General features: G+C 47.1%; 1 protein-coding gene across 1 annotated transcript in view; it reads left to right on the top strand.

Annotated features, from left to right (window-relative positions):
- Positions 1-3141: 3141 nt before the first annotated feature.
- The window catches only part of LOC127235883 (probable ubiquitin carboxyl-terminal hydrolase MINDY-4), a 69002-nt gene continuing 49816 nt past the window's right edge, over positions 3142-22327 (top strand). The window contains exons 1-6 of the mRNA XM_051203270.1: positions 3142-3313; positions 3688-3752; positions 5979-6059; positions 16768-16823; positions 16929-16984; positions 21638-21744. Of these exons, the coding sequence (XP_051059227.1) occupies positions 3142-3313; positions 3688-3752; positions 5979-6059; positions 16768-16823; positions 16929-16984; positions 21638-21744 (537 nt within the window). The remainder of the gene's footprint in view (positions 3314-3687; positions 3753-5978; positions 6060-16767; positions 16824-16928; positions 16985-21637; positions 21745-22327) is intronic.

Raw genomic sequence — 22327 nt, 5'->3', positions numbered from 1 at the left:
GATTATTAAACCCAGCTTTATTCATGCTGGGAGGCTCCCTATCACTGAGCTGTATACATGCTTTTATTTATGCTGGGTAGGTTCTTGACCACTGAGCTTCCCTTTCATTCCTTTCAACTTTGAAAATTTCATGGGTATGTTTATGCATACATGTGTGCCGGTATGTATGGAAGCCAGAGGTCAACATTGGGTGTCCTCCTTATTTGCTCTCTACCCTATTTCTTGAGACAGGACCTGTCATTGGATCTAGAGCTTGCCAACCTGGCTAGCCTGGCTGGCTAGCAAGCCCCCAGGGTCTTTCCATCTGCTTCTTTAGCTCTGGGATTACAGGTGTGTGCTCTATGCTCAGCTTTCCCCTGGCTGCTGGAGATTAAACTCAAACACTCATGGCTGTATGTATTTCTTACCAACTGAGAAATCTTGGCCCCTTCTACTTTGTGTTTATTTATTCAAAGGTATTCATTCTATAGCTTTGGCACACCTTGCATTTGTGATCCTCTTGCCTCAGCCTACTGAGTGGTTGAGATTATAAGCCTGGATCATTAGGCCTACCTAGCTGGGTGGACTTTTTATGAGAAAGCATAAAAATAATCTCATTTTTGCAAATTTTCTCTAACAATAAAAAATGGCATGTATACATTTTGAGACCTCTTTATAAAGGACGGCTCCTGGAGCCCAATTTGAGTTTTTATAATTTTGTATTTTATAATTTTTGGATGCAATTAATACACTTCCATATTGTAGAAATAAATTGTTATCTTGAAGTAAGGGGTCTACCTATCATGTGACAAGGCTCTGCAAAACATTTACTGCAGGATTTCCCCTGTCCTCTATGTCACCACAGACCTGTGAGTGGGGGGGGGGGCAGCTGAAGCCTGGGCCTCAGTGTCCTCATTTGTAAAGACAAGGCTGAGAGCCCCATTGCTTTGCACAGGACTTTGTGAGAATTGCCTGTAGGTGCCTGGGGATAGGGACAGTAGCCACCATGGAGGCAAAGATGGCATTTAAAACACTTAGACTGTCACAGGGAGGGAGAGCTAGTCCAGGAGACATCATCCGAAGTGTCATCTAACACTTTGCTTTCTCATCTGTCTCTTTCTGAATGACTGTTCAGCTTGCTGTGACCCAGACAGCACTGTTTCACACTTGACCCTTACAGGTCTTTAATGAATATGGTCAGCTGGGAATGTTCTGTGTGTCCAAAATGAAAATACGTCACCCTAGAAGTTGTTTTACACTATGTTTTTTTTTTTTTTTTTTTTTTTTTTTTGCATACTTAACCAAACAGAACTAAGTTGATTGAATGATTGATGGGGCCAAGGATAAGTAGACCTTTCTCCTTGGCATGGCTCCTTCCCTTGGATATGTTTTTTGGCCTTTATTGCGACAGTAAGGGAGGACTGCTGCCCCAAAGTGGCTTCTATTCACAGCTAGGTAAACATCCCCACACAGCTTCCTAGCCACTGTGGAAACCCCAGCCACTTATGCAATGCCTTCCAGGCAGCCTGTTGGAACCTTTTATAACTCAGAGGATGACCTTAGAGTCCCTGGAGCAGGGGCAGGGTTATGGAGACAGTCCTTTCTAGCCCAGGCTCTCTTACCATCCTTGGGAGACAGACCTGGGAAGTCATTTCTGTTGGGTCTTCATGCCACTGGGGAGGTCAACCAGGAGTCGGGGAGTCTCAGGCACAGGTGACCTCAAAGGTTGTGTTGGCTGGCAGTGTAGGCTGGGCCCTGCTCACCTCTGGAATACGTGATGCTGCATGGGTCAGCCTTCTCATCACTTCTTCAGCATTTGGGGTCCATCCAGCTTTTCATCATGCATGAGTGGGCTTGGTTGAACCTGGTAGCCCATCATAGTGGAGAGAGGGGCAATGGCAAGGCCATGGTAAAAGTGGATCATGGACTGGCATCGTTGTGTTTTGTGAACTGTCTGCCTCAGTCAGAAGATGGGTTGCTTTGACGCATGTGGCCGTGGTCCAGAGATGCAATCCACAGTGACCACTTTCCCCCCAAGAAGATGCTCGTTCTCCTCTACAGTTTGTTTGTTTGTTTTGAGACAGACTCTCTATGTAGCTCTGGCTGTCCTGGAACTTGCTATGTAGACTTGGCTGGCCTTGACCTCATAGAGCTCTTGCCTGTCTCTGTCCCATGTGCTGGGATTGAAGGCGTGCACCACCACACCAGACTCTTCTCACTATTTATTGAATTCCTGACTCTTGGCATCAGTTACCTAGCAGAGCTGAACTCAACCACACCTAGAAACTTCAGCCCTGAGCAAGGGTAAACAGAGTGAGGACCACAGAGCCTTGCCCAATGGTGTTCCCTGAAGGAAGACCTGCCCTAATGTAGCTTAGGTAGTAAGGAGATAACAAGCAAGGTCTCCAGCTTCCAGCATGGATACTTGAAAGTGAATAGATCAGAGCATCTACAGCCCAGGATTGTGTGCCTGGCCATGCCTGCTCCCAGGTTCTTGGGAAAAACACTGTGCTCCCTCTCACTCCACTCCTCTAAGGCAGTGGTTCTCGGCCCAACAAATGACCCCTTCACAGGGGTCACATGTCAGATGTCCTACATATCAGATATTTACATCACGATTCATAACAGTAGCAAAAGTACAGTTATGAAGCAACAATAAAAACAGTTTTATGGTTGTGGTCACCACTGCATGAGGAACTGTGTTAAAGAGTCACAGCATTAGGAAGGTTGAGACCCACTGCCATAAGGCTTCCAGGTTAGACGAGATCTGAATGGCTTTCTAACTTCCCAGACAAATGAGGCACATCTAGGTCCAGAGACAGCATTCATTCAATACTAACTGTACACAGAAGCCAGGAGCCCAAGAGGAAGAAACGAGCACAATATGAGCGAAGGTCATAGCTAGTCCAGTTTTGTTTTGCAAACTGTGTGCCCTTGAAGGAACCCTCTGAACGTGAGAGTAGGGTAAATTTCTTTGTTCCTGGAATGTTCCAGAATCCAGCTTGACTCATGGAATAGATATACAGGAAGGAGAAATGTTGGACGTGATCTTGGATCTTGCCCGGCCTCTGCATACTTCTTGTCAAGGGCGTGTGCCAAAGCATTTCAGGAGGGACACATACGGAAAGAGAGTTAAGCTGAGAAATTATCACCCAAAGAACAATGGTTCAGGAGGCCGGGGTACAACGCATGTTCTCTCCAGCTAGATACTGGGCCGATGGATTTTCCAGGAGGATGCAGGGCCTTCAGTGCCCCACCCCCAATCTGTCACCACCGGGTGATGCCTATCTTTGTCCAACCTTCGTCATCATGGACCCGGATGAGAGAGACCTGGGTATGCAGCCCAATTCCCAATTAGGGATTTGCACCAGTCGCAGGAAGATCATTTATTTGGGTTGAATTGTTAAGGCAGATTGTTTTCGTAGTGTTCTAAGCAGAGTTTTCTTACAGGAAACAATCAGACCAGCCAATTATAGTCAGGTTTTCCACATCCTCAAGAGGAAAGGAAAAAGATGGGGAGAGAAAAGAGAAAGGGTTGGAGAGGAAGAGAAAAGGATTGCCTCTATTCTGAAGGCTGACATTTGGGAACTAACAAGCACACTGGTTGAAGTCGCTGCGCTACACATTGTGATGGGTAGGGTACACAGTGACTTCTTGACAACCTCCAGTCCTTCCGCAGACCTCGTGTTCTCTGTGATCCGGTGGTAGAGGAAGGCATAGGAAGCCCCTCCGTAGGCTCGGACATCTCCCACCCATCACACTGGCCACCAGAGGTGAGATGCCCGGTAACTAACTCCCTTCCTCTCCCCACCGGAGCTTGTTAGGAACTCCAGCAGGTGGCCCAGCATTGCTCCACTTTCCCATGGGGACCTCAGCTGGAATACACAGGAAACCAGAGAGATGGGGGACAGCAAGGGGAAAGAAAGAGAAACTGCTGTGGAGCACTGGGAGGTCTTAAGGAAGCCTTTCCTATCCGCTGGCCTGAGGATGGGATGCACAAAGGCTGGCTGCTTCTCCACAGGACAGTCTGTAAGTGCAAGGTTTCTGCTGGAAATGCAGGAAAACAGCAGCACACAGCGCTCAGAGGGCTCCTCCGAGGGGCCTGGAGTAGGATGTGTCTGAAGGGCTGATGCCCAGGATCAGCAGATGTTTGCATCCTTAGAGCACCTCAGAGCTGCCCCAGGTTAGCATCCTTGGAGCGCCTCAGATAAAATGGCGGCAGCATGAGACTCAATTAGTATTCAGCCAGCGATGGCAGTCTTCTTTGGTGTGTGCAGTCTTTGACTGCTTGGCCAGACTCCTCGATGGCTCTCGATGTCCCTTTCCTTGTTGCACGCCTCTAGTGCACCTTGAATGGGACACTTAGTACTATGGATATGGACACAGGGTTCAAAAAGCCATCCTCTCCCTTGAGCGTGCCCAGAGTTCTCTTCCCTAGGACTGTCTGTGGGTATTTGTTTTGACCAAGTGCCTTTTCAGCATCTGTTGGAGTTATGTCATATTTTAGGTCTCTCTTGTGTTGGTGGGAATTACATTATTAAATTTTCTATTGTCAATTTCTTACATCACTGTGGGGTCATAATTTTCTTCAAACTCATGACAGTGCAGTTGTCCAGGATTTTGTTTCATATTATGTGAGCTCGTGTGAGTTTTTGGAGTCAAGGCTATCCTTGCATCCTCCTGTGTCTCAGCTAACTGGTAGCAGCTGCTGCTGTGTGTGTGTGTGTGTGTGTGTGTGGTGGGAGCTGGACTCTGCATGTCCTTGGCACAATGACTCAGCTTCCAGAACCTTCTTTGAGGGAAGATTTGTATCAATGAGAAAACTGATGCAGTCATGAGCAAGAAATCTGCCTCTCCTGCGCAAGTGGGGCCCAGGGTCGAACACGTGCTACATTCGGAGTGGAAACTGGGGAGAGCTCTGTCGATTTGGTGGCAAAATCACCAAGATTCCTTTGTGTGCGTGTGCATGCATGTGCGTGTGTCTGTTGAAGTGGGATGTAACGAGTACGGTTCCGCCCGCCGCACCAGCCCCAAATAATGTACAGAGACTCTGTATTTGATATTATGCTGTTGGCCAGTTACTACTTTCTTATCGGCTAGCTCTGTCTTAAGTATTAGCCCATTTGTGTTAATCTATGTATTTCCACGTGGTCTTCTTACCCGGAGCCGGCTGCCGCGTACTGCTCTCTAGACTCCCCATGCTGACTCCTCCTTCCTACTTCCTATTTCCTCCTTGTCTCCTAGTCCCTCCTATCTTCCTTTCCTATTGGCCAACAGTGCTTTATTCATTAACCAGTATGAGAAACATATATACAGAATGACATCTCCCATCATCTCCTCTTTTCTGTCTAAATAAAAATAAGGGTTTTAACCTTATCATAGCAAAATATATAACATAACAGTTATCTAATAAGAATCACAGTTAACAATATTTAGTCCATTAACAGACAGATAGTTATGCTAGTGATTTTTAAAAATGACTGTAGTTTCAGATTTTCTCTTCATTCTTGAGTCAATTTGTGTATGTGTGGGTGTGTGTGTGAGTGTGTGTGAGTATGTGTGTGTGTGCCTGAGTGTGTGTGTGAGTGTGTGCGTGTGAGTGAGTATGTGTGAGTGTGTGTGAATATGTGTGTGCGTGAGTGTGTGTGAATATGTGTGTGCGTGAGTGTGTGTGTGTATGTGTGTGTGTGCTTATGCACACGCACACTCATGCAAAGCTCAGAGATCAGCTTTGTGGAATGGTCTGTGCTCTGGTCGCCAGGTTTGTATGGCAAGTCCTTTACCCACTGAGTCATCTCACCAGCCCAATTTTGAGATTTCTCGAGAAAACGGTCCAGTTTGTTAGTTTTCAAATGCTTCCTTTTGACCCTGTTTACTTGCTTCTTACCGAAGATACTCAGTTTTAAATGTTTCCTTGCCTTCTTAGTGCTATTTATGTTGTCCGTTCTCCTTGTCAGTCAGGATGAACCAGGCTGGCGCGTTTCTGTTGCTCTCTTCAGAGAACTGGCTCTGGGGACTGCCGTGCCACAGATGATGCTCGCTTTAGACTTATTCTTGCTTCCCTGCGCTGTTCTTTCCTGGTGAGCCCTGCTGTTTGAGGGCTTGCCTCTTTGCTGTACTTTTCACAACCGGGTTCCTTATATCGCTCATTTCCCACTGTTCACCACTTAACTGCTTCCCAGAGTTGAGTTGTTAGCGTTAACCATTTTGAAATGTTTCTAGTTTCTACTGTCATTTCATTAGAATTACTAACGCACAGATTCTTTTTGGGGAGGAGGGTAGAGGAGCTATTCTTTATTATTGGATTAAAAAAAATTCTTTGTAGTCAGAAATACAGCTTGTAATGTTTTGAGATTTCCAGCTTGCTTATGTTCAGCTTTTATAATTAAATCCTATGGACTTGCCAAGAGTATATATCGTGTAATAATTCGATGTGTTAAATCAAGCTTGTTATTTTTACTTTAAAATATTCTTGATTCTTAGTTGCCCCCACCCCCATTTGAGGTATTATTTCCTGAAAGAGATGTGCTAAATTTTCCTACTGTAGTTACAGGCTGAACATTTTCTCCCTTTGCTCTGCCAAAGCTTTTGTCCTATGTTTTGGGACTGCTGTTAGGAGGGATTAATGTTGGCCAGATTTTCACTTTTTAATTCTGTAATAAATAGGTTCATCACTAACAATGGTCTAATTCCAAAGTAACATTTTTGTCTCTGGAACTCTAGAATAGCTAGTATATAAGTGGCATATTTCCTGTGTTTTGCTGTTAAGCTCTTGTATCATATCATTTCTCTTGAAAGAACACACAGGAAGTAAGAAAAATTGCAATCGGAATAAGATTTATTTTTATTTTATGTATATGGGTTGTATGGGTATTATGGCTATGCACCACGTGTATGCAGTGCCCGCAGAGGCCAGAAGAGGGCGCTGGGTCCCCCTGGAATTGGAGTTTGGGATGGTTGTGAGCCACCACGTGGGTGCTGGGACTTGAACACTCTGGAAGAGCAGTCAGATGGCTTTCTAGCCATCCCTCCAACCCAAGTGTCTGTGTTTTCAGTGCAAGGTTAATCAACTCACCTTCCTTAGTTACTGGCATAACAGCTTTTCTTTGTCTTGTTATATTGTATGCTTCCATTTTTTCTTTATTTTTCTTCTTCTTTGAATTGACTATTATAAAGTAAACCTTTAGTGCAGTCATGTAACCACCAACTCTATAGTTCTAAAACACTTTCTTCTCTTCAAGTAAGACCCCTTATTCATTCATTAGGCAGTTCCTCCCAGTCCCACCCCTCTTAGCTCCAGGCAGTGGGCAATGTGTGACATTTCCCACAAATGGAACTGTGTGGTATGTGACCTTTACTGTCTGTCTGATTCCCTTGTGGCTCATTGGCATTGTAGCATGCTCAGTATCCATTCCTTTGTGTGGCATTGTTTCACTTACCTACCGACAGGACAGGCGTTTGGGTAACTTGTGCCCTTGGGCTACTGTGTGGACATTCCTGTGCATGTTTTGCTCTCTTTGGCCTGATGTGCTTCAGATTATCATTGCGGAGTCAGATGGTGAGCCTAACCCATGGGAAGCTGCCTAGCTGCCTTCTGGCGGCGCACTTCCGTCAGAGTGCACTGCTGTTTCCTTTCCTCTGATTTGGAGATCACACAAGGTGTTGTTATAGTCTCTGCAGTTACTCCTAAATCTTTATGGTGGTTGCCTTGACAGCTCAAGCCTGATCAGTCTACCCCCCAGGAAGGAGAAGGCTGAGCCTGGTGATCGCTTTGCTACTGTTTCTCTGTCCCATGTCTGTAGTTGTGTTTCCCTTTGTTTTTAGTGTTCCCAGTGGGTGTGGTTGTTACTATTTTTATTGCCTTTTATTGTCCATTATCATTTAGTTTTACTTACTTGCTTTCCAGTTTCTTATAGCTCTCGTGTCTTTTCTTTTTTCCTGAAATAGGCTCTCCAGTAATTTGCTCAATGAAGAAACTTGGAAGTCTTTATCTTCTGCTTACCTTTAGTGCTGATTTTAGCTGGGAAGTTCCCAATCGATTGTTACTTTTCTAGCTTCTCTGAAGGTGTCTTCCCACCTCCGTTGCTGCTGTTGAGAAGTCTTCCGTTAGAGTTTTCTCTAGGTTTTTCTTGTTCTCTGTGGCACTCTGGTCATTTCAGTGTGGCGTGTCTAGATGTGAATTTATGTTTACATGTCTCATTGAGGCTTATTGTGTGATGTGAAGATTCATGTCTGGAAATTCTCAGTAGTTTTCTCTTCAGTGTTTTCCTGCATTCTGTTTTCTCTTCCCTTTGAGTGTGCCGTGAACTTCAGTGTCTCCCTCTTTAGGGCCTCTTGCTTCATCTTCCAGCTCCTGGTGGTCTCCTGCTTGTTTCCCATCTGCTGTTTAAGCTCACCAAGTCTTTTCCCCACTCAACACGAAGAAAGCTCAAACGTGCAGTAAAATTGAAAGCATAGCAAATGAACACCTGTGTCCCTATTACCTAAATCCAGCAGTTGCCTAGATCTATCTGCCTTTTGTTTCTTACTAATGTATCTGTACATGTTTCTGTTTACACACCGTTTTACTGATCCATTTGGAAATAAAAGTCAGTATCACGACATTTCCTAAAGACAGGAACATTTTCTTCCCAGCCACAGGGCCATTATCACCTTCAGGGAAGTTCAAATAAATCTAATAATCTAGTCTTTGCTATAACCTGTAACTAATCTGACCAAGTGTTCAGTGGTGGACATAGGAGAATGAGACACCTCCTTATTTTTACTCCCCTTTTATTAAAAATAGATTCTTTTCTCATTCAGTACATCCTGGTTACAGTTCCCTCCCCTCTACGCCTCCCAGTTCCCTCCCATCCGGATCCACTCCTTTTCTGTCCATCATTAGAAAAGAACAGGCTTCTAAGAGATGACAACCAAACAGAATATAATAAAATTCATTAAGATATAACAGAAACATTGTCATATGGAAGTTGGGCAAGTCAAACCAACAGAAGGAAAAGAGTCCCAGAAAAGACACCAGAACCAGAGACGCACTCATTCACACTCTCGGGAGTCCCATAAAAATACTGAAAGCTATGAAATGTGCGCAGAGGACCTGTGCAGGCCCTGTGCTTGCCACCTCCGTCTCTGTGAGTTCGTGTGAGCTCTGCTCAGTTGATTTAGAGGCCTTGTTCTCCGGTGCCCTCCATTCCCCTCTGGCTCCCATGTCCCTCCTGCCCCCTCTTTCACCATGGGTCCTGAGCTCTGAGGGGAGAAGTTTGATGGAGACATCCCATTTACAGCTGTGTGTTCCAAGGTCTTTCTCTTTGCATAATGTCTGGCTGTGGGTCTCTGCATTTGTTCCCATCTGCTGCAGGAGGAAACTTCTCTGATGATGACTGAGTAAGGCACCGATCTATCAGTATAGAAGAATACTACTGGGAGTCATTTTATTGTTTCTTTTAGTAGTATTTGGTTTTCCCCTAGGACCTCTGGGTTTTGGTTGTCCAAGCAGTGTCAGGTATGGGTTCCATCTCGTGAAGCCAAACCAGACACTGGTTGTTTAATCCCATAAGCTTTGTGCCGCCATTGCCCTAGCATAACTTGCAGGCAGGACAGCGCTGTAGATCAAAGGGTTTGTGGCTGGGCTGGGTTATGTTTCTCTTTTGGTGGCCTGCACAGTACCTTCCTGTACCAAAGACACTGGAACATGAGGGTGAAGTGTCTGTGTAGGCACCAGCTCACCCTCTCCATGTTCAGTGGGTTGTGTGGGTGCTGTCCTCAGCAATGGGGCTCCACTGTCAGTTTGTGGAGAGGAACCAATGGTCTTGGCCACACCCCAGGTTGTTTGGGGAGATTTCTATGGGACCCCCTGACCAGCAACTCAATCAGATGTATCCCAGTCCCAGTACTGGAAGCTTCATTTGGTAACAAATTCAATCTCCATCATTATTTGGAGAATTCATTAGGATCACCTTCATGTATTCTAGGAAGTCTCTATTGCACTAGGTTTGCATATCGCCCCTCAGAGGCCCCTCAATTCTAGCTGTCTGTCCCTGGAATCCTCTCTCTCTACCCCATCTCCCATCCCCCTCCCCACCTGATCTCAGTCCCATCCTTTCCCCAGTCTACCCATAAAATATATTCTATTTCCCCTTCTCAGGGAGATCCATGTGTCCTTCCTACTCACTTCCTCTATGCCTAACCTCTTTGGATTCATTGATTGCAGCTTTGTTATCATTTATTTAATAGTTAATATCCACATATAAGCAAATACATACCATATTTATCTTTCTGGGTCTGGGTTATCTCACTCAGGGTCAGGATTTTTTTTTTTTTTTTTTTTTTTTGGTTTCATCCATTTGTCTGGAAATTTCGTGATTTTTTTTTTTTAAAGAGTTGAGTAATACTCAATTGTTTAATTGTACATTTTATTTATTTATTCATTCACTCATTGATGGATATCTAGGTTGTTTCCAATTTCAGGGTATTATGGAGAGAGCAGCAATGAACATGGCTGAGCCAGGTGTCCTTGTGGTAGGATGGAGTATCCCTTGGGTGTGGCTGGATCTTGCGGTAAACTGATTCCCATCTTTCTGAGGAATGGCCATACTGATGTCCACAGTGGCTTACAAGTCCCACCAGCAGCATGTGAGTGTCCCTCTTACTCTACACCCTCTCCAGCGTGAGCTACCACTTGTGTTACTGATCTCAGCCATTCTAACAAGTGTGAGATGATTTGCATTTTCCTGGTGCTCAACATTTCTTTTGTAAGTCTTTCTCAGCCATTTGAGTTTCTTTTATTGAGAAGTCTTTGTTTAGATCTGTACCCATGTTAATAGGATTATTATTTTGATGTATAGTTTATTGAGTTCTTTATATATTTTGGATGTAGAGTAGGTAAAAATCTTTTCCTCTTCTGTAGGCTAATGCTTTGCCCAAATGGTGGTGTCCTTTGCCTTACAGAAGCTTTCAGTTTTGTGAGGTCCTGTTTATTAATTGTTAATCCAAGGAGGCGCTTCTTTCTTTCTTTTTTTTAATAATACTTTTTATTTTAATTTGAAACAAGCTTGTTTCATATGTCAGTCCCAGTTTCTTCACCCTCCCCTCCTCCCCTGTCCCCCTGCCAACCTCCATCCCATTCTCTTTCTGCTGCCCAGGGAGGGTGAAGCCTTCCATGGGGGATCTTCAAAGTCTGTCATATCATGAAGCAGGGTGTGGCCTCCCCTATGTGTCTAAGCTGAGGGAGTATCCTTCTATGTGGAATGGGATCTCTAAGTCCATTCTTATACTAAGGACAAATACTGATCCACTACCAGAGGCCCCATAGACTGCCCAGTCTGGGTCGGTCCTATGCTGGCTTCCCAGCTTTCAGACTGGGTCCATTGCTCCCCCTTGCTTAGGTCAGCTGTTTCTGTGAGTTTCTCCAGCCTGGTCCTGACCCCTTTGCTCATCACTCCTCCCTCTCTGCAACTTGGTGACAGGAGTTCTGTTCAGAGGAGGCACTTCTTTGTAACTGCATAGGTCCTGACCACATTTTCGTACATGTCCCTAAACTGTTCTTTCAGGCGTTACTTTCTGTAGCCTATCTGCTACAGTGTTAGTCACTGTATTGACTAACATGCCAGCCCTCATTTAACTCAAACACGTTTGGCTTCAATTTGTCATGGAGAATTTCTAGATTTGCTTCAATATTGGGTTTCTGCTTAAGCATTCATATTTTAGACACAACGTGTCTAAGATGTATACTGCGCTTTACCCCACATCATTAGTGTAATGTCACTGTAATAAATAATCCACTTGCAGGCCATGTAATAGCCCTGTTCCTAAGAGCCTTCCATCCGGTGGAATTAGCATCTGGCATTGGTTTTCTTATATACATAACTAAATGGTATAAAGTGATTTTTCTCATTTCAATACAACTACACAGACCTTTTCCATTCTGTTCTCTCTCTTTATTCTTCTTTCCCTGGAGCAGGCTCGTGGCTCTTTTCCAGTGCTGCATGTGCCCCTAGGCTCCTTCGAAGCTGCTCCCTGCTTCTCAGTGCTGTCTCCATTCTCACAATTTCCATCCCGCCGAGGGGCCCCTCCCTCTACTGTTTGCAGTGTGAAGTGCTTCTTGGCTGCCCACTTGTCTTGGCTCTGAGCAGGTGTCTTGGCTGTGAGCATGCTGTTTGTGTCTTAGGCTTTCACCATTCACTGTGAAGTTTATGTGCTTGAGAGATTGAGATTCCCCCCCTCCCCCGCCTCCCTTAAAAAAAATCCTTTTACATTACCTCTTAGGTGTGCTGAGTATCATGGATATGGGAAAACTTCCGTTAATTTCTTAGATTTTAGATTCTTGAGCCATGGAGTGGGGATCAGATGAATTCCACTGGCCCAGGGTTCTGGTATTTCATTAAGGGTGATAGTGGTCAGTGCTCTCCTGAGACACTTTTCCTTGAAGTATAACTAGTCTGGCCAAGTGTCCAATGGCAGACATGGAAGAATGGGGTGCCTTTTGTCTCATTGTGCTAGGAACTGATGTGATTTCTGAAGGTGTTGGGATACCAGGGCAGGAAAGAGTTCTCTCAGACAGGACACATCAGTTCTATTCCCTGCCCCAGTGAACAGAGACATCAGCATCCCCTTCCCCAACAAAGAAGTGTGTTTCCTTATCAGGCAGGCACCTTGCGCATAGTCATAGAGATTTAGACAGAGTAGGTGTAAAACCCAGGTCTCTTGGTGGCACTTAAAAAAAAAAAAAAGCTACTATTATTTAATTATACCTTAGAGGCTTGCCTCTAGTGACAGAAAGGGGTGGGTCCATATGGGAGGAGAAGTGGGAAGAAAGGAGCTTGGAGGGGAAAAGGGAGGAGAAATGTAATTAGGCATACCTACTTGTCCAAATATAGACTTAATATAATTCTGTTTCCATTTTATTGAGAATAGATTTCCCCGTCAGATAATTGTATCCTGAGACTCATTCAGGCCCTGTGCTTGCTGCCTCAGCTTCTGTGAGTTCATATGTGAGTTGATCTGGTTGACTTAGAGGTCTTGTTTTCTTGGTGTCCTCCATCCCTTCTGGTTCTTACTCTGCTTCCTCTTCTGAAAGGTTCCCTGAGCCCTGAGGGGAGGGACCTGATGGAGATGTCCCATTTAGGTCTGAGTGTTCCAAGGCCTCTCACTGCGTATCTGGCTGTGTGTCTCTGTGTTTGTCCCCATCTGCTGCAGGAGGAAGCTTCTCTGACGATGGCTGAGCAAGGCACTGATCCATGTGTCTAGTAAAATGTCATTAGGAGTCATTTTATTGCTCCTTATCATTATTATAATTATTATTATCAAAGAACAGTTGTATTTCATTTTACCTTAGATCCCTAGGCTGTATAGTCTCTGGTTCTTGATCATCCAAGCAGTGTCGGGCATGGGTTCCATTTTGATGATCCTTACGTCAGATCAGTTGTTGGGTGGGTACTCCCACAGGGTTGTGCCACCGGTACCTTAGCACATCTTGCAGGCCGGACATCATTATGGTCAGAGGTTTTGTGGCTAGGTTGGTGTTTATGCTTTCCCTTTGATAGTCTGTGGAGTACCTTCCTGTACTGAAAATGCTTGAATGTAGGGATAAGGGCTCTATGTAGGCACCAGCTCAGCTTTTCCATGTTCAGAGAGTTGTGTGGGTGTTGCCTTTAGCAGAGAGACCTTGATGTCAATTTGTGGAGAGCAACCTATAGTCTTGACAACAGTCTGGGTTGTTTGGGGTTCCTATGAGACTCCTTTGGCAAACAGTTTCAGTGGCTCTTTCTAACCAGACAAGGATTCAGTTACTGGAGAACTAAGACCTAGTCCTCTGTGCTTCTGAACACAGCCCCTGGCTCTTTGTTCTTTCTGTAGAATGTGATAAGAAACAGAAATGGGGTGGAGGTCATCTAGGTGTGACAAAATGCATATCTTGCCACTAGTCCTTGATGCATGCCTCTGGGTTATCTACACAGTGGCACTTGGAGAAAGCATTTAGAAGCCTTGATTTATCTTTTTTGTCTTTGTTGTTTCTAGTAGTTTTCACTCAAAGGCAAGAACCCACTTTTAAATTGACCTTTTGAACTCTACAATGCGTATGCCACAAAGGGGCACATGAAAGGAACAATAGCACATTCTCCACGTGTGAGCACACTTGAGGCTTCCTTTGGTGAGGAGATCTATGGGACATGGGCACAAAGCTCCTCCTGCAGCTGATGGATAGCCCTTGGATGGAAGTCCCATGACTGGGGAGAGGCCCTGCTGTTCCCCGCTCAGTGGACATCCGTCCCCACCCTTGCATGACCAAGAACATTTGAGACTTTGTCCCCACCATTCCTAGGATGCCATAGAAGTTACTGGCAGGGACATCATGTGCAAATTAAAGGAATGAACCGAGTGAAGTGTCTGAAACCAATGGCCTGGGTTTGAGTCCTGGCATTGGCCGTTCTAAATTATGCGGCCTTTTGTAAGTCGCCTAGTTTCTGTGAGGGTTATTACATCATTTAGCTTCCTCTGGAGCACTGGCTTGTGCTGGACATCCACGACCCAGTGAGTCAAGAGAACTCTGCAGTCCTGTTTCCCTCCTTGATGCTGCAAGCTAAACGGCATGAATTTAATGCCTCCTGGTTCTGAAGGCTGAAGTCCAAAATCAGGTTCACTGAGTTGGCATGGCTAGATCTTTCTGAAGGCATTGAGGGAGAGTCTGTGTTTTTGCCTTTTTACCCTCCATGGCCCACCCATATTCCTGTGCTTGTGGCTCACTCTCCCATCTGCAGAGTGTGGGAACCTGGTTTCAGCTTTTATCAACTCATCTCTTCTGGGCTAGGGCTCCTTTGCTTGTGACTACACTGGAGACCAGGGTCATTTTCCAACTCAGGTCCTTCGCATTCCCATCTTCACTGTAGTATAATGGCTACAGGTTCTGGGAATTAAGATTGAGGACATCTTTGTGGGCTAACCTGGTGCACCATCTTGTCCTTTTTTTTTTTTTTTTGCCTGAGAGACAGGTCTGATAGAAAAAGCCCTTCATTTGTTCTTGGAGGCGAATACATAAATGAGTAAAAGCATGCTAGGGGTGGGGTACTGGAGTTGGGCTTTAGGGCATTAGGAACCTGTCAGAAGCATTTGTGTAAAGGGCATAGTGTATGAGGAGGCAAGCTGGCTTGTCCTGAGATACTCAGTACACAGCAAGGGAGGTGGAGTGTGGTGACTCAGCAGGGCCTCAGGGCAGCAGGTGGCAGGTCAGGTAGCGCCTTGGTGGCAGGTCAGGTAGCGCCTTGGTGGCAGGTCAGGTAGCGCCTTGCAGAGCAATTTTAAGAGGCCTGCTTCTTATAGTAGAAGGAGATTGTGTGAGATGGCTACTGCCATTAATGTTGGAGTCATGGCTTGAGTTCAGTTCCTGTGCTGCCACTTGCTGAACCTCTCTTGAGACTCAGGGAAATAACTACTTCAAAAGACACTTTTGAGAGACAGACAGCCTTTGAGGTTTTCCAAGCACATATTCTAGTGCCTGGCATCGTCCAAAGGGCCAGGAGGAATTTGTTGTTAATGCTGTGGTTACTTTGGTAAATATGGAGCTGTAGGTGATAGTCATGAGAGTTGGCAGGGACCGTTAAGTAACTGTGTAGCGGGTGCTGTATCACTTCAGACTGGCCTCTGCACACATGTCACGGGGAGATGTGGGGACTGTGGACAAGCCATTCTGGGTGTCCGGATGGCACTAAGAGGCTGCTGAGATACCGTAGAGGGAAGAAGCAGAGCCAATTGGGTTAAGAAGGCCCTGGCGGCCGTGGAGTGCTTGGGGGATGCTCTTGCTGTCTCCATCTGAAATGCTTCACTGGGACTCTAGAAGCCATCTCGGGTCAGTGCCTGGGCCTCATGTTCCTTGCCTGTTCCTGGGTGCCCTGTCCCTTCCATCACAGTGCCCAGGTCCTCAGTGCCTGCCGTGGAGCAGATGAGCTGGGAGGGTCTGTGGGAAGAGGATTTTGATGGCACTGGTGCTCATGGAATTGGTAAGGGTGCTCTGCATCCATGGACCCCTCTTCCCAGTTCCCAGAACATTCTTTCACCGTGTGCCTAACACACACCTGCCAAGTCCTGGTGGCACAGGACTCAGAGATTCTTTGAGTTTGAATGAAATAATGGGATGGGCACGGCGGGGGGCAGGCTGCTTGGGGAGGGAGTGTGAGGGAGCTGTGGGTTCGGGAGCCACAGAGAAACTCAGAGTCCCACGAAGCACAGGCACAGGGTCTGAGAACTGTGTGTCCTCCACGGTCTTTACTCACGCCCTTCATACATCTGCAGGAGGAAACCGGTTCAATGGGGGGCACCGTGGCAAGACTATGATTGTTACTACAGTCATATCTTAGCCTGCAAAGACGGTGGAGGAAAATATATTTCAATGCCATGTTCAAAAGAACTGTCATTTTTGACATAGTAAATGAGCTTTTGGAGAATGATGTAAGGGTGTTACTCTCAATGTATTCTATTTCCTTCACTTCAGATTGATGCATGATGGAGGAAAACAAATCTAAGCACAGCTACTGCATGGGTGGGGTCTCTGAATGCAGGGGTGCATACACACGCACGCATGCACACACACATGCACGCACGCACGAGCACGCATGCACAAATAGCAAATCAGAAGCCCAGGGTCAGTTTCCTCTACATAGATTGGTACATCCCAGAAGTCTCATGGCCACACATGGTTTTATAAGAAAGCTGGGAGAGAAGAAACAAAAGCTGACTTTAAGACCATGAGTGATGAGACAGACTCGCCGATGATAAGTCTTGCCCCTTTCCTGCCCCCAGTGGGTCACAGTGACATCAGTGAGCTTCGTTGGCATGCAGCCTGCTCTGGACACTCTGTGGGTGTCAGGGCTGGGTAGTCCTTCAGGTCATCTGTACTGTTTATGTTCCTCTGGCGTTCTCTTCTTCCACACTGACTTTTTCTTTTTCTTTTCTTTTCTCAGGAAAAATCAGTTGGTGTCTGACAAGGCCGCTGATAAGCCAGATACCCTGTGGCTAGGTAGGTGAGGCTCATCCCCTGCTGTATCTGTGCAAAGGCAGGACTCCTTCCGGGCTTGGTGGGAGGCTCCTCACCACCCACCTCAGGGCCATGGGTCTCTGTTCCTTTGGTGTCTGCATCTACTGCCTGTCTTTCTCCTCTGGACATTAGCTTTTACAGAAGGATTGGTTATCTCGGGAGATATAGACATGCTTGTAACCCCAGCACTCAGGAGGCTGAGGCAGGAGGGTCCCACGTTGGAGGAGGCCAGCCTGGACCCTATGGCAAGATCTTGTCTCCAAAACCAAGTCAAACCGACCAACCCACCAAACAAAGAATAGATTGTTTCCCCAAACTAAACCAGACCAGCCAATAGAAATTAGGTTGCTTGTCTCTGGACCTGCACGGCACGGCTGCAGGCACAGTAGCTCTCTGGGACCATTTAGAATGTTTCTGGAAGACAGTTCCAGGCCAAAATATGAGGTAGCTCTGCCTGGGCTGGCATTTCCATTTAAAAGGTTCGTAAGCGTGGCTGAGGTATAAAATGCAGAGAAGGGAGAGGGGGTCTACTCCTGCATTCAGCCCAGTGCATTCCACATAGTGTCGCTGCCTGTGTCACCGCACTCAGATCAAAACAGAGCACTGGTTTCTACTTTAGCTTTGAAGCATTTTCTTTCTGCCTGTAATCCTTGACGACAGAGTCTGGTAGAAACTCTCTAGTGGAGGACGATAGGGCAAGGTTGGACATGAGAGGGTGAGCTTGAGTGCTCTTGAGTTGGCTCTCCTCCTGGAAGCCAGCCCCTTTACCTGCTGGCCTTTTTGGGCACATAGAAGCTGTTCACTCACTTCGCCTCCTTCTCCCTTTTAAACATTCCTTTTTAAGCTGAAGAAGGAGAGGTATACTCTTAGAAGTTTTGGGGTTGGACGTGCAGCCAACAGTGAGCTTTGGTCCAGCTCAAAGTACAAGCCGGGGCTCTGATCATGGAAGACAGGCTTGTTGATGCTGCCTAACACACTTCAGAGGTCCCAGAGCCTCAGAAATCACCAGGATCTGCTGGTGGGGATGATGTGGCCTTGCCCAGGAAGGGCAGATTTCTGTTCATGGCTGTGCAGAGTAAGGGATGGAGTCAAGAAGCCCTGGCATTCAAAGCCTCTGGGTTGTGCAACTTTTGAAGCTTTTCTGATGAAAGTGACCCGTGTTTAGAAACAAAGCAACACAGTTCCCGGCTTTCAGAACCCCTCACAGAAGGGAAGCTTTTTGGCAGTTCCCAAAAGCCATTTGAAGTGTTTTCTGGAAGGAGGGGACCCTCTGGTGATTCAGACAAGGAAAAGGAGAACAGAGTTAGGGAAGAGAAACTGAGAGGGTTGAGGAGGGCAAGGGGTTGCAGAAAAAAAGAGGCAGCGCATTCTGGGAGAGGGTCCGGTTTCCCTTTGGTCTGGTTTAGGAGCCTTTGTTTGCAGTCTCCCGCAGTCCTAGGTGAGGCCTAGCTGCAGGCAGGCTGCTGAGTGGAGGATATCTTGTGTTCTTGGGAGGCAGAACCGGATGGCTCCAAAGAGAGAGGTGTCTTCCCATAGGAATATGTGAGCTTCAAAGAGGTACAGGAGACAGGTTCTGTGATAGGCCCTGGAAGGTTCGTCACAGAGTGGCATTCAGGCTTTGAAGGATGGCCCAGGTCCTGCCCCATGGAGCCATGGAAGGAACTGTGCAAGCAGAGGCAATGATGAGTGTGAGAGAGGCTGTGGAGAGGAGCAGGGCCCATGGAGGGGTGGGTGTTAGGACGGAGCTGGAGCAGGCTGGTGGAGAGGGTTCCTTGAGTGCTTGCTAAGGCTTGGACCAGATCACTGGGTGCCAGGGCTGTGTAGACTTGGCACAGGACGGATTTCAATGTAGGAACCCCGGAAAGGGACTTGTGTGGAGCTTCTGAGAGTCACGACAGAGTGATGAGGCTCTTTTGTCCTTAGTCAGTCCTCAAGAGCACTTCAGGACCTCACACGCCACCTCTCCTGGCAGAGTTCATTGTCTTGTTCTCTGCTTCTGACCCTTTGCCCAGATTCCTAATCCAGCACATTTTACCATTGTGTTTGGGGCACTGTGTCTCTTTCTCTGGGCTGGGATCTCTTGGAGAACACAATGATACCCTTGTCAATTCTGGGCCTCTCTGCCCCATGCTGGTCTTTAGTATATTAACTATGGGTATTTGATAGAGCACAGGCCTGCAATTCTAGCTTCTTGGAAGTCTTAAGGCAAGATGATTACCATGAGTTCAAGGCCAACCTGGATTACAAAGTGAGTTCAAAATAAAAATCGAAAAAGAAAGCAGGGAAGGCTGGGGATAAGGCTCAGTACCAGATCACTTGCATATACACAAGTGCCTGGGTTCAAAGCTCAGTTCTGCAAACAAACAAAGACATGCTTTTGAATAAATAGATAACACTTTTTCTGGAACAATGGAGACACAGGGTGTAGACATGAGGTATTGGGACAAATCCAGACTGGAACTATGGGGTGTGGAGAACTGAGATTCCATCTTGGGACACATGAGTAGAGGGGAGGGGGTCCTTATCAAACCCAAGCCTCAGAGGACTGTCAAGTGATGGGGGGCTCCCAGTGGACACCCTGGGGCCAGTAGGAAGTACCAGCTCACTGATAGAGGTGCCGTATCTGAGTAGTTGATACAGGAAAGAGCCCGATGGCCGCGTCCCCGTGGAATCAGCATGAGCACCATGCCTCTCGCTCTCTTTGCACTTGAAGGGAAATGTGAGTCTTTCTCTCTCTCTCTCTACTCATATACCCCTCGCCACATTCTTTTCCCCTCCGAAGCATATATGAAATGGGAAAAGAAGCCCCTAGCTCCTGTTCACCCACACGCTCATATGAGAGCCTTAAAAACAGCATTCTCAGTTTGGTGCCTCGGCCAACATGTCATTCCTTAGCGCTTTGCTTTTCCCTTGCATGGCGGTCTTGCCACATCTGGTCCTGAGGCCTGCTATGTGGTCCAGAACCAACTCCCTGTGCTGGGCCAGGTCCAAGGGAGGGGCCTGCTCCACCGCTCACCCTCACCCCATATGTGTCCTGAGGCCTGCTTCCTAACCCCCAGCCTCCATCCCAGACAAACTTCATGGGCTGAGCTGGGTATATTGCTAACCACATATGTCCAGCTGAGCTCAAAAACTGGCTGACTCCAGGCATTGCAAGGCTCCCTTCAGGCCTGGTAGAGTCACTTTGGTTGCTCTGCCTGGTAGACCGGAGCCTCGTTTCTGGTCTCTTCTCTCACTGCGTACCTTTACACAGTCTGTCCGTCGGCCATGATCTCCTTCCTCTCTGCCCTCATTTCCCTTCAGCTCTCACAGTCTTAGGCATGAGCCACGTCTGTTCCCACAGTCTGGCTATTGCTTGGAATGCAAGTGTATTTATTTGCCATCTCATTTGATTTCTTCCTTCTTTTTCCTACATAGCACCATGTTTTTAAAATCCATTCACGTTGCTGGAAACATCTGGTTTCTATTTCTGGTTATTTTTATAAGGCCATGGTCACAGAGATTCAAACTAAGAAAGGTCTCCTTTAAATCTAGCTTTAAGGTTCAGCCTTAATGTTTTTTCCTTTGGCAGTTTCATACATGTACAGAGTGAGTTTTAGTCACTTTCACCCCTCTCGCCATGCCCCCCCCCCCGCTGAACCCTCAACTGTCCCCCACTCCCATTTTCATGTCCTATGCTCTTACTCGGTGGGTGAGTCTTCTTTGTGTGGCTGCTGGTTCTCCCCGACGGGGAAAGGAGGCTGTTGTGAAAAACAAGGGAGGAATTGGCCTGGGACTCCCCTCTGCCCCCACCCCATGCCAGGCCCACCCTGGCAGTGTCTCTGCGGAGCATGCACTCAGCATGCTCACCTACGGCTCCCTTCTCCTGGATCCTTTATCTGAGCATCCCAGGAGATGCTGCACAGAAGGGAGAGGGCCAGGGGGCCTTGCCAGCCGAGAGGTCTCAGGCCAGTGCTGCTGAAGACTCTGGCAGGATTTTTTTCTCCTCCTGTATCATCACAACTATGAGAGGGTATACGCAAGAGATGTCCCGGAGCCCCTTCTAGCTGGACGTCCAGGGAAGGCAGGGTATCAAGAGGTTTGCAGTCATCTTGTATTATGTCCACCTCTGCCCAACTTGGGACAGTTAGGTCACTCTATGCCTCGTGTCCTTGTTGTAAGTGGGGGCTATAGGAATCAAGCTCTCAAAAGGCCAAGTTGGGGTTGGGTGGCACAAATCAAATAAGTAACACTGAGGATAGTAAAAATACTACTATGATTTTTGCATGAATGTGACTCCTTCTTGAATGCTGACCTTGTCTCATGTGTCCTGGGGGTGACAGCTGTGTGCCTCCTGCTCATCTTTTGTAAAGAATGTCTCAGAGCTGGGTCTGGCTGGGCCTGGCCCACTGGCTGTCGGTTCTAGGACACCAGATTCACCCTGTCCACCTATGGCCCAGCAGGGGAGGGGTGGGGGCCAGCAGGGTGTCCCTCTTTGCTTTCTTTCCTGGTGGGGGAGGCCTGGGAACCGATGTGGAGGCTTTTGTTCAGACTGAGGCATTCCTGAGTTTTTCTGAAGTTCTCAGTGTGGTGGCTCTGTAAGTGCTTTCCTGTTGCATTTTCCCTGAGCCACACCATGGCCGTGTTTTCTTCCAGAGGATGTTGAGGATGAACTGATAAAGGAAGACATTGTCCTGTCCCCACCTCCATCAATGCTCAAGCTGCAAACTGTGTCAAAGCCAATTGACCTCCCGTTGGCGAAGGTAGGTGTCAGAGCAGAGGTATAAGGAGGGGTCCGCATTCAACACAACCTGATGCAGATTGCACAACTTTGATATTTTTGGCTCAGTGGTTCTTCCTCGTTATAATCTCATGGATATTGTGGAAGTGGGAACTGGATCTGATAGCTAACTCTGAACCAAGGGTCAGGAAGACTGTTTTAGTCCTGGCTGCTCCCCTGCTTCCATGAGACAAAGAGAGAGGGCTGTGTCTTCCTCTTCTAGATGCTGCAGACCCTGCTCTTCGATGGCCCAGAGCTGCCTCACCTGCCATGGTGTGACATTAATGGAGTTGTCTTGTGAGACTGGCTCTGTGCTCACACTGACTGTATGCACCAGACTCCGGGCACCTGCAGAGCTGGAAGGATGGGGAGGGCTGGCAGCTCCTCAGCATACCCAGGTTTGAACCTGTGGCCTTTTAGACGGGCCCATGACAGTAGGCTCCCTGCCTTATGGCTTCCGTGGCAGAGGTTCCCTGTGTTCCTCAGGACCCTTGATTGCCAGGGTGGCTCACCCCTCCTTTGGCTAGAGGCTCCTGCAGGATCAAGAGTTCTTCCTGCTGTCCCCC

The sequence above is a fragment of the Phodopus roborovskii genome, unplaced genomic scaffold (assembly GCF_943737965.1).
Source record: "Phodopus roborovskii unplaced genomic scaffold, PHOROB, whole genome shotgun sequence".
In the NCBI taxonomy this organism is placed as follows: domain Eukaryota; kingdom Metazoa; phylum Chordata; class Mammalia; order Rodentia; family Cricetidae; genus Phodopus; species Phodopus roborovskii.
This window is presented reverse-complemented; position numbering and strand designations above follow the sequence as displayed.